The sequence below is a fragment of the Nansenia antarctica genome, assembly GCF_963989245.1.
Source record: "Nansenia antarctica genome assembly, chromosome: 1".
Lineage (NCBI taxonomy): Eukaryota > Metazoa > Chordata > Actinopteri > Argentiniformes > Microstomatidae > Nansenia > Nansenia antarctica.
The window spans coordinates 9288887-9302059 of record NC_137674.1 but is presented as its reverse complement, the minus strand read 5'-3'; the positions used below and the strand labels follow the sequence as shown (position 1 = coordinate 9302059).

The 13173-nt window shown below is 40.1% G+C and overlaps 1 protein-coding gene across 1 annotated transcript in view; it reads right to left on the bottom strand.

Moving 5' to 3' along the window:
• Positions 1–12906, bottom strand: part of LOC308150889 (protein eyes shut homolog) — a gene marked incomplete at both ends in the record, with an annotated part of 157615 nt that extends 144709 nt beyond the window's left edge. Inside the window, 6 exons of the mRNA XM_080523675.1 lie at positions 267–406; positions 1193–1297; positions 8140–8299; positions 10932–11046; positions 11652–11779; positions 12835–12906. Of these exons, the coding sequence (XP_080379801.1) occupies positions 267–406; positions 1193–1297; positions 8140–8299; positions 10932–11046; positions 11652–11779; positions 12835–12906 (720 nt within the window). The remainder of the gene's footprint in view (positions 1–266; positions 407–1192; positions 1298–8139; positions 8300–10931; positions 11047–11651; positions 11780–12834) is intronic.
• Between the last annotated feature and the right edge of the window lie 267 nt (positions 12907–13173).

The window sequence follows — 13173 nt, the reverse complement described above, 5'->3', positions numbered from 1 at the left end:
TTAAAGCAGACGTCTCTGTCGGAGAATGGAGAGGTGACGGGAGCCCAATTACAATGACATGTTAATATGCTCCATGTTCATATGCCATAATGAGACTTGCATGTACTGACAACACTGGCAACATTTCAATAATTTTTTCAGGGTAATCATCATGGCGATGTGACGAATATGTCTGTGCAGTAAGGTGTCATGAGTATGCCCATTTGTTGTTAGGGTTGTCCATATTGTTGTGTGTTGTTTTTTGCAAATACAATGTTTTTACTCACTTGCATGTTTTGAGGGCATGGTTGATGACATGTGTACGTGAGCCCATCAGGCAGATCCAGACACTGGGTCTCTGGAGGACATGTGGTGTTGGGGAATGAACAAGCATCTATATCCACCTCACAATTCTTTCCGAGAAATCCTACGGGAAGAAATGAAACAGAGATAGTACAATTAATAATGAGAGGGATACCTAGACTCATAGACAACAAGACAGCATAGACAAAAAAAGGACACTCAATAAACTATAAGGTTCCACTTTTCCTTAGTGCGCTGTCTCGGCGGAAACCCTGCTAGCCATTGGGTGTGTTGTAACGCTGCCACCAACAGCTTGCCATAAGAAGTCATTGAAAATCAATGCGTAGCAGGGTTTCTGAAGACACATTGTACTGTGTAACAGTGGATTTTTAATTTTGGGTTAGTTTATATTTGCCAAGTTCTTCTGGTTCTTCTCATGATTTTATGGACGCTTTCCTAAAATGTAGGGGGACTTATTCATATTTGCCCTCATCTATGATCTCCAAGATGAGCTAAATATCCTGCTATGGATGAGGTTGGGGTGGGCAGAGGAGCACTGCTCTTATTGAATGAGTCGCAGCAGCTGCTGGTAGAGCGGTAAGCTCTGCCCTGCCAACAACATGAAGATCTCTGGGGTGGTCTCTCAGATTGCATCAGTGAATGTTAATTCAGCCTCAGCCGGTGGAGCCAAATAAACAATTACTGGGAAATCACATTAATACAGGAGAAGAATGCTTCTGAAAGGGGAGAGTATGTCATCACAAAATATTGACACTATTCTCCCACATTAATGAGCTCTGGCAGTGAGCTGAGTGATTTGCCCAGCTGTCAGTCACACACACGTGTGTGGCTGGGATTGGATGTATAGACCCATGTTAGTGAAATCATGTGACTGAGACCAACATCGTACCTGCGGGACACCTGCACTTGTATGATCCAACGAAGTCAAAGCATGTCCCATTGTTCTGACAGGGGTTGAAGTCACACCTGCTTATTTTAGTCTCACAGTGGGGTCCTGAAACACAAGAGGAATATTATTATATATACTGTATATTTTTATTATCATTTTCATATACCAACCTGCATACATTGTGGATTGAATAAAAACAAAACAAAAACAAAACCTTCCTCCACTTTGTATAAAATATTCTATCCTACATGTTCTTCATGTATGGTTCCCACAGCTTTCCGCTTGGCATATTGATTAATTGATGTGTTATAATGTGTGCATGTAGAGTAGGCAGTGTAATCGATGGACTCAATGACTCAACATTCTGACACATCTGCACATTCCTCCCAACAGATTAGGAGGGTGCAGGTGAATGGTCCAGTTTGGTATCAGTGCTCCAATCCACCAAATACCAAATGCTTTTAGTGAGGTCATTAATAGGACAGATGGTTGCAAAATAAACGTCATGTTATTATGTTACATAACATCAGTCTTTATGAATAGCTGTGAATCTGCCACCACAGTCTAACAAACGTCTGATTTAAATGGAATACTCGATAAATCAACAGTTTTGAATCAAGTCGTTCTACGTGTCAATGGCTTTAAAAACACCCGTTTGAGATTCTCCCATGCAGGGGATACCTTTGGAATGTGTGGAGGTGATTTATCTAATATGTCCAGTCATCAATAATGGGGAGGCCAAGACAAGTAGCCAAAGCCCCTTCTTGACAGAGGCAAACTCCGTCTACTCAACAGCACAAGCACTGTGATTAATATCATCTCCACTGTTGATTCTGCACGTCGTTATACAAAAACATGCCATGGTGTGCAGCTGCAAAATGTACAAATTCATCCTACTGATAAATGGAGGACACCAATGTGCAAAGATGACTGCCAGTAAAATGTATTACGGAGGTAGAACTGTCGATGTGTAGGAGTGCTGGCATAGGGGTCTTTTTCTTTCATGTGAGAAACGAGTAACATGGAGGATGAAACATGACCCAGGACATAGCCAGCAGAAATAATATTTGTTTACTGCAGAGAAGCTCACCATTGAATTGAGGTCATATACTGTTCAGGCATAGTGAAGACACGTTCTAGTACTGTATACTTTTATTCTTCCTTTATCAACATTGCATGGGGACCAGCTGTGGTCAATAATACGGACAAAGAGGCAGGGACAGAGAAGCAAAGATCCATAGTACACACAGACGGTCGTTTAGAAATTAGTTTGACACAGTTATAGCTCAATGGAAAGATTGTGTGATCTTCACTTGGGGTTACACAAAGTGGATTGCTTTAATCCTCTATGCTCTAAATATATATTAAGGCATATAGAATTAGAGCAAGCCACCTTTTAAATTCTAAATACTGTTATACTTGTTGTACTGTATATTGTGTATAGTAGGTCAGTATAGATGAATATCTCTCTCTCAGTGAGCGTGATTTGCTTTGCGATGCTTCTATATTGATATACGTAGGTCTACATGACGTGCATTATAACCAGCTACATATTTAATCATAATATCATAAGTAGCTGTGTCAACAACGTATAGTCCTAAATACCATACATGTGGTAATGTTTGACAGAAGCCCTTTGGGCTGTAGCAATACATCATTCAACAATGAGGAATACACTTCCATCAGTTCAGGGTGAATGTTTGTGCTTTTTTATTATTATTACATATTCAATTAATTTGCAAGTTAAAGCTCTTGGTTTGGTGAGGTGGATAATTATGTGTGCATCTCATATGAATTATGAAATGAAAACCAATTAAGACAGGATTACATCTTTCTGCAGAGCAAACTTAATTACTAATGCATCATGAACTTTGTGCATTAGCAATGAACATAGTGAAATAAGGCACAGAAAGAATATTGAGATAAATGAGAAAGACAACAGACATTCACAGGGCATTATCAACTAGGATCAGTTGTGTTGCAATGTCCACGTGGATCACACTACTTCTTTTGATTAATCATGGCAAGCCAGGTTGCCATCTCCAACTCCCATCTCCAACACATACTGTAAGCTCATAAATGAACAGCGTGTCCTTGGTCAAGCAATAATTGTCTCATATATGCAGTCCTTGGGCACTATCCAAGGCCACACACTGCACTATGCAAACCATAGAAAAAAAATGTTAAATAATGATAAATTGTACTTCCAGAACACCTTCAAAGAAGCCTGCTTACAAATTCAAACTGTACCTTTCCTGAAGCACTCATTTTCTCATTTTCTTGCAGCTAGATCTCATTTTCTTGTAGCAAACATTTGATCCTTTTGGTTTGCCCTAGCAGATGTAATATCTGCCATAGCTGGACCAGGACCCTGCTAGGCCTATAAAGAGCACTGGTCTGTAATGTACTGTAACACGTCTAATCAAACTCCCTAACATGTGTGCAGTGGAACAATGAAAAGGGCAGTTTAATATGGCCATTTGATATTTATTGCATGCTTTCTTTTCTTTATGAACAGGGGAATGCACCGAAAGAGATGTTTCGTTGTAGATGCAATTCTACGACATCACTAGATACTAAAACCACATTTATTAGAGAGGGTGCACCCCCTTGGGCTGGGTCCAGGCAATGCGCCTTATTGGGGCTGAAATCCCGCCTCTGCAGCCTGCAAGGTCTTTGCAACAGCAAGCTGCAGCACAACACACATAGAGAGGCCAATAAGGTTGTTGGACACATTGGCCTGCGACACCTAAAGGGATGGTTCAGCCTATGTTCATGTTTAGGTGAAGTGCCCTCTGTAAGTAATGGGACTTTGAAACATGTTTTCTTCTTTTGGCTCTACATTGTCTAAAAAGTACATTCATGAGTGAATGAATGAATGAATGGTCTTTATTGTCATTGATATAGTACAGGTACCAAACAACGAAATTTGGGAGGGGGGGCTCCCCTGGTGCTAGGAAAAAAAAACTAAAAACAAGAAGGGAAAAGAGCTGGTTTACATAAAATAAAGGCTATGTACACTATCCACTATACTATACTATACAAATAAAACACTGTGCTGTACTCTATGCTATGCTATACCTATCCTAACATTTCCTATCTCTGAACCTTATGTACCCGAGGGTTGTCATATTGCACTATGTGTTCTTGCACATTCATTCATCAAGTGTCATTCATCAAGTGTCGCAGTTTGCAGGTTTGAAATGTTCACAGTTGTGTTTCAGTATTGCACTTGATTACAATCTAGTAGCTGCCATCAAATTGTCTAGATTGTCCAGGGCCTAGAACCTAGGTCTTTGCTGTGTTCAGGGCCTGAATGGCCCTGGGGTAGAAGCTGAGCTTCAGTCTATTTGTCCTTGCGAACATGGTCCTGAACCGCCTGTCCGAGGGCAGCCGAAGTGTTCGTGCTTTGGAGTCAATTCTTAATGTTAACATTATATATTGGATCTGTTTGCTACCGTCGTTTGCCAACGTCGGCATAGCAACAAAAATGAGATTGCATTCAAAATAACTGATTACGGCTGTTTTCGTGAATTCGCTCTGAGAGCGCCGGAGCACACACTGGGTTCAACGTCATAAAGGGACCAAGTCATTTGATTGGAGAAGAGGCATTCCATGAGTGCTGATCAGATTCCAGAGCGAATTTACGAACGCAGCCTGTATCACCCAGACACACATTTTGGCACCCAGACACTATTTGGCATGACAGCAGCAGCAGCAGGATGTTTTCTGAAGTGTACTGAAACATCTTGTTAGCCCAAGTACAAGCAAATGGCTCCAAACTCAATGGACGGTGCGTCATTACACAGCAGGACAATGAAGCAAAACATACTGCCATAGCAGCATGGACGTTTTTTAGGGCCAAAAAGTGGAAAGTTGTTGACTGGCCAAGTCAATCTACAGATTTAAATCCTATTGAACATGCATTTCATTTGCTGGAGCAGAGACTTAAGGCAAATGTCATCACAACAAACAACTAAAGATGGCTACTGTACAAGCCTGACAGAGCGTTATCAGAGAAGATGCCCAGTTTCTGGTGGGGTCGATGGGTCGCAAACTCCAGGCAGTTGCTGCATGCAAAGAATTGTCGAGCAAATACTTAACAGGAGTGCTTAATTTTGACATTTGATAAATCTGTTCCATCACTTTTGGTAGCCTAAAATAGAGGGACTGTTTGTTTAAAAAGTGTTAGAATTTCTGAATGGTGAAACCAATATGTACACGAATAATATCAAATAAAAGCTGAGAGTATATACTTTAACCTCATAGTGATGTTGAATAACGTTTTCATTTCAAATCTAAACTTTTGCTGTGTAGAGCCAAAAGAATAAACTATTTTTCACTGTCTCATTACCTACGCAGGGCACAGTATCATCTTACCCTGAGTTGTCCTCATAGGCCAACGTTTAGTAGTGGCTTATACTATACAGAAATCACCTATCACATATACTTCCTGTATACATATACTTCTGGCTTTCATTAGGATACCGGCAGCTTTTTTCACAGCTAGTAATCGCTCCGCGGTCGAGTGCCCGTCCAACGAGGCAGAGGCTGTGTGTAACCAACAAAGAGGAAAATCAATTATAGAGGCTCCCGTCAGTGCGGTTCGCCCTGGACTGGACCTGACCCCAGTTGACTCCTTTTGGTGCCCGAGAACAGTTGGGGCGAGGAGCGGGTAAGTTGAGTAGAAGCCAGGCCTGAGTTTGTAGAACCTTTTTCAGTTTAATGATCTGTTTGAGTTCAACTGAGCGTAAGTAATGTTATCCATTTTTAAGGAATAAATACACCAGCAAACCTGGTTTTACCATGCCCCTGTGTTGACTCATTATCTCTAATCACTATCCACCCTGCTGTGTAGTGACGACCCTCATCACACATATGCACCAGAATGGCTGCCACATTCCACAAGTGTATAACGGATCCCTGCACTATCTCGTGGCTCCAGAAACAGGTCAAAGAGGATGCCCTGGGGCACAAACTCTCTGCTGATGATGATGAGGAGACAGAGTACTCCTTCAACCATGCCAATACGTCCTCAACAAACTCACAGGCAGAAAAAAGACTCGCTTGTGCCATGGTTGCTTGTGCCGACCACTAAGCCTAAGGTCAAGCCTAAGAGGAGCCAAGGAAGTCAACCAAGGAAGAAGAGAAAGAGGAGTTTTTCTTTAAAGCCAGCAGTGGACAGAAGAGGCCCAATAAGTTGGATGTTTTTCAGCCCAGTCACTGTGGTCCATGGTCCAGAGACACAGCATGGCAATTAACCCAGATTTTCTCCTACTGCTGTATTTCACATTATGATTGCTTTGACTTCCAAACCCCAGTTCAATTGTTGTTTCAAGGGCCATATATAAAAATACAGGATATTGGGCACATAGTAGCTTCTTTAAACTCAGACTGAATTATTGGTGTTCTGGGAGTCATTGGGTTTTCAATTGCTGTTTGTATTTCAATTAGGTTCCAGATAGGAGATAGAGCAAAGCAGGGTAAAGATACAGACACAATGGCCTTATCTTGACAAATCTGCCCTTCAAAAGGTTTGAATTTATCTTGTGGAATACATATTGTCTTTTAAACATGTCTCTGGAATTTTTTTTGTCATACAATCTGGTGCTTGACATTTTATGCTGGCCTTTTGGATGGCATCTTCTCAACTTTAAAAAAGAAAGAGAAAACTAAATGAGAGTAGCAGAGAAACCTATAAAGCCACGCATGGCAACTGCCATACAGTTTCCTAAAAATAAAGCCAGTCTGAATAAAGCCAGAATATCAAGGCTTGAGTAATGCATTCACAAAGTTATCATCTACGATAGAGTCCTGAGGGGGTTCCAGACCGGGCCTGAAATTAAACAGGCCTTTCTGGGCCACACGGTTCAAATTCCAAAGCGAAAAATCCCAGGATGCCAGAAAATGATGAATTCCATCAGTCACTAAGAGCTGCCGCCTTGTGAGAGACAATTTTCCATCACTGAAGTGGCAACAGATTTGAGCCTTGCACAGCAGAAAAAGCTCTAACTCATGTAACGCTATGTAAGGGCTTATCTGATTGACAGGTGAGTGTGTCAGGCAAGATGGGCAAACGACAGTAGGTAGAGCTGACGGTGTTGGGAGGAGAGAAACTCAAAAAGATACATGTTTGCTTCTTTAATGTCATACTGCTTTGGAGTGTTCCACCATGTTGCTCATTGTTTCTATACAATCTTTGAATTCAGTTAATGGACCAACAAATTAATAGTCAATGGTAAATAGAACAAATCGAAACATTTAATTGTTTCATTCATCATGCTTTTTTTTGGACATGTTTAGAATGAATGGAGGATCATCATTTTCTGTCAAATGGCATATTCTTAAATTAAGTCTAAATGAAATTAATCAGAAAAGTGAATTATGTTTTATCAAACTCAAGGATCACACTTTTCGTCTTTTATCTGCTAATATTATTTATTTTTATGGGCCTATATTTTGCTGAAGTCCTGGGTATGCTCACTAAATAAATGTTCTCTAACATCCATCTGCTTTTGAAATTGTCAGACAAGATGTGTCAAATGATGGTATAATCCTCTTAAGGAGGCAATGTGCAAAGATGACGAAACGGGAATGACAAGCCTTAGAGCAAAAATTGTCATTTGGGAAGAATATGACTTCCATTCAAAATATTTAGCAGATGGCTAGGGAGAAAAACTGTATGAAATGCGTGGCAGGCAGGCTGCAGATAAATCTATCCACTTTTTCTTGCGAAATTCACATCAAATAATAAGTCAGTATATCAAGTAACACTAAGTTCATAGACATGACGTTCTATGTTGTGGTCCATGCTCATCATGGATTCCCTCTTTAAGGGCTTACACCACATTGAAAATGTGTCTAATATTTCCAAGACTACCAAGGAACTTAAAAGAAAAACAATGGTATGTACTTACTACGATAGAGTGTAAGCCTGTGTAGCTCACCTGAGTAGCCAGGGTGACAGATGCAGGTGTACCGTGGGGGAGATGTCGGTTGACTTGTGGTAATGCACGTTGCTCCATTCATACAGTTGTTTGGGTAGATCAAGCAGGCATCCTCCACATATTGACAAAATTCCCCTATCCATCCAGGCAAACAGAGACACTGTAAGGAAGAGATGCAGTTTAAGCATTGACCTAAAGACAATAAACAGCCACATTTAAAATATATATTTACCTGGACTGTTACTGGAAGACAAATTCCTCTTAAATTATGTCTATTTGTGATTTGGAGTTACATTATTAAACACAAGTTACGGTGCCTACATCGAGAGGGCAACTTCAGGACACAATGCATTTAATGGGCACCACCACAAATTGACCTGACAAAATTTGATCCTCCGTTCTCCTAGGGGCAGCAGATCAAGAAATTGCAAAGGAGACGGCTCATTTGCACTGGACAACGTCAATGTTTTGATTACGCCTGACACTGATTGGAGGACAAACCCCACACACAGCGTTAAACAGTCCTGCATTTCAGAGCAAGAAGCATTTGAATGATCTAATGCAACAGACCAAGACTGATGGTCAATAATTAGGAGCTACAGGGCATGCATTACAAAATAGTTGCAGGTGCTGTGGATGATATAACGATATGAGAGGAGATTAGACCACTAGCTGTGTGAGTAATGTTTTCAGATACAGTCACGTTATTACACAGGTTAGTAGATTGGATAAATCAGCATTCGTTTACAGAATGAGGACATTTTCTTTCTATTCTACATTTAATTTCTGCATTTTCCACAAATATGTATGATTTGCTGCATGCTTTTACCATCTCAATAACCACACAATATCATGCCATATACCTGTCATAACTACATTAGCATTAGGTCCTACTGAAACGTCCTTTTAGGAACAATGAGGGCTATGCATTTACTATAACACCCATAATCTACTGTATGGGGTAGTGGTGGTCTAGTGGTGGTCTAGTGGATAGTGAGTTGGACTTGTGATCGGAAGGTTGTGAGTTCAAATCCCGCCTGAAGCCACACCACTACTAGTGTGCCCTTGGGTAAGGCACTTAGCCCTCAGTTACTCCAGGGGGAATGTCCCTGTAATTCGTAATTGTAAGTCGCTTTGGATAAAAGCGTCTGCTAAATGGCAAAATTATTAAAATTATTAACACCCATAATCAATATGAGATTGTGTTTTAATATTTGTCATGGAATGTAAAAAGGCATTTTGTATGAAAGGTAAAATTGTTAATGCTCACCACATAACAATCTACCTACTAGATAATGTCAAATGTAAATGTTATTGTAAACATCCAATATAATGTGTTTCATGACACATTATTCAAAGTATACATGTGACAATGATAATAAATAAAATGGACATCATGAACACATGAGCTCAGCAGGCAAACCCAGATATGTTAATGATCTCTGAAACATGGCTAAACTGGTCAGTGCCTGACAATGATGTGTCCTTAAATGGCTAGACCATGTATACGACAGACAGGGTAGGGAGTGGCGTGGCTATTTTTGTCAAAAACTGTTTTAATGCAATAATTGTAATCTACAGTATATGCCAATGACACTGTTCCATATGCTATTGCCCCCACGATTGACCAGGCTCATTCTTAGCTATGGTCTGCATTTGCTGTCCCGCAGACAGCATTTGTTGGGCTGAGGTTGGTGCTGAATGCTGGAAAAAAAACGAATATATGTTATTTACCAAATGTATCTGATTCATTTACTTTGGGTGGTGCCCCCATTGAGCATGTCCCTGTTTATAAATCCCCGGGCGTTTGGTTTGACAAAGACGTTCAGAAAACATATAGAGGAGCTTGTTAAAAGGAAGGCTTCTTTTATAGGAATAAAGGATCTTACCTTTCGCTGAACAGCAGTGCAATCAACCTTCACAACCTGTGCTTGATTATGGTGATATCATCTACCAAAATGCAGCAGCCACTACTCTTAAACATTTGGATCCCCATAGCACCCTTTGCTTTATCACAGGTGATATTGTTACACTCATCATTGCATACTTTATCAAAAGGTTGTCTGGACCTCATTAAAATCCTGCAGATCTCTTCATTACTCTCTTTGTGTGTGTAAAGCCCTACTGCATAAACTCCCGGCTTACCTAACCTCATTATTGAAATTCAAGAACATCAATTACCTAACCTGTTCTTCTCAGAGATGGTTAACTCTTGAGTTTTCTCTGGTCTCTACCAAATTGGGTAAATCCACTTTTAAGTTATGGTGCACCTCAGTGCAGGAACAATCTACAGAAAACATTTCAGTTGGATCTTCTAGTCTTGTGTCATTCAGCCAATGTACGGTGTTAATTGGGGACCTCCTTGTTGAAGGATTGTTTTTCCTAATATATTGTGGTTTTATATTATTATTTATATGATTTATATGATTTGATTTCTGTATTTAATCTTTTCTTATGTGTTGTTTTGTTATTGTATAAATATTGTAGACATTGTAAAGAGGCTGTGTTCTCACTGTGTCTCCACTGTATACATAGAGGTTAAATACAATTTAAAAAGAATAAAAAATGTCACAGCAACTGGAGAGGAAAGAGAACATAGGATCATGTTCATAATCATGATCATAAATTGATGGGTATCTATAACAATTTAGCATTTCCCTTTTTATTTGTCTTTTTCTGTGCATACGTAGGACAAAACCTTCTCACACACCACCTCCGATAGCAGTGGCTAATAAGGTGTGCCATTTTGTTTACAGATATTTCATTACCTCTCACATTATTGGATTACTTACATTATATCCACCAATTACGCCGAGGCACAGCCCGTCATTCAGGCAGTTGATACTGAGCAGCCTGCAGTAGTCAATTATTTCTTCACAGTTCTTCCCAGAAAACCCTCGTAGGCATCTGCAGGAAGGATGAACAGGTGTCATCTGTATCAATTAACCTCACATGCAAACCCTGACAGGACACACTCTTAGAGAAGATACACACGTGATGATAAGATGGTGTAAAAAGTCCAGAGTGCTGAATAAATGCCTTTAAAAGGTGAAAATCACTCATTCTTGATCATGAGTACTGTACCAGTAAACAAAACACATTACTGTATGTTTTGCCTTCATTCTTGTCATTATCTACAGATAGCAAGTCATGGGTTGTTGCATCTAATTATACAACATTTGCAGTTACATGTAGACTATGTCATTTACTAACGATACCAACTTTATATAAAAACATTTAACCAAAACTGGATTCTTTGCATGTTGAAATCAACTTATGGTAGTGATGAGTTCTTTTTTCTCAAGATGGGAAATGCTTTTGATTGATGATTGAAGAAAACAGTGTGTGAAACAATGAGCTCCTGTGAATGATAAAGCCTCAGAGAGCAAATGACATTATCACAACAACAGTTTTCAAGACAAAGTAATCCCGATCATCCTTTGAAACCGGGGGTTGCTAGGGTGACACTGCTGCAATCAATGCTGCGGCGGGCATCCCTGTATGTGTTTCACCTGCAGGCGTAACCTTCTCCCTGGGATGCACAGCTGCCATTGTTGAGACACGTTGAAGGGCTACACGGGCTGTTCAGACTCCTGCACTGTGTGCCTGTGGAGCCATCTGCGCAGACACACTCAGAGACCTGCTCAGAGGCGAAACAAACCAGGGCCCCCACATCAGTTTGAGAAAACGAGGTTAGGTTAGATAACGACAGTCAGGTGAGACAAATCACTCCTCCTCACACAACAGGACAGAGAATAGAGCAGGAGAACTAAGTTAGAGAGCGGACAAGATAGCTCAACGACACATAGAAAGACACTGAAAATAGACTGAGATCGGCCATTAGCTGGACTTGCATAATCCACCTTTCATAAATGATCTTGACGGTAATAATGTATCTGACTCCGATGCTCAGAGACGAAGAAAACGGAGGTCCATTATATGAGAAGATACTGATATGAACACTTCTGAGTTACTGTAGCTCTCGTAGTGAAATATTACTTAATTTTCATATAGATTAATTCTCAAAGAGAGACTGCTCAGGCGGAGACAAAATCAATGTCAAACAGATCAATTTGAAATATGGTATGTGTCCCATACACACAGGCCCCCATAACTGAATATTCTCAGGTGTATTGCACAACTCAGAATATTCAGTTATTGTAAAGTTCATGTGGCTAATTCCATAACGAAGAACATGAAGGTCACAAAAGACAAGTGGTCCATTATTGTATTTTTCTCTTCTCATCCCCTTGCATAATAGAGAAACCATTGGCACTAGAAGTTAATGATTAAAGCCCCCGTATCTCTGTAACATTTCGAGAGAAAGTCGGAAATAGAAAATGGCAACTGACTCAAAATAAGAAGTGTTTCATAAGAGCAATTTCAATCTGGCACTTAAGCATGCAATAGTTAATTCCAGTCCAATCAAAATTGCTACATACAGTCAACGCCACCCTTTCTCCCAAGCCCCATTCAGGCAGAAATATTAATTGTTGTTGCAACCTTCAAAATGACACCACTTGATCTGCTTTCTAAGACAGCATATTAATTTGCATGTGACATTTCATATTCATCTCCTCCTCCAAAGCAAAATAACAAGAAAAGAGAATAGAGTTCTCACATGTTCCCCCATGGAGCAGGACAATTCACGCTGGCATCCATATGACATGCAATTGATGTCCAATTGAGTGTCACAGTTGAAGCCCGTGAATCCCTCTGGACAAAGACAAACAAATCCAGAGGTGCTGTCTTCACACACTCCGCCATTTCTACATGGAATGGAATCACAAGATGCTCTCCTCTTCTCACAAGATGGACCTGCACAGATGAAGATTATTAGACTATTATTAGGTTATTAGAAAATGCTTTGAAACGAAAGACTTTGAACTTGAATGTACTGTTGAGTGCTCTCAGACGAGACAAATTACAGAATTTCCAGAATTGATCAAATGACTGCTAGTTATGTACAGTATGGACATGAAATGAATGAGATGCTGAAAAAGATCAGCTAGACAGTCTTTAGTACAACCATAC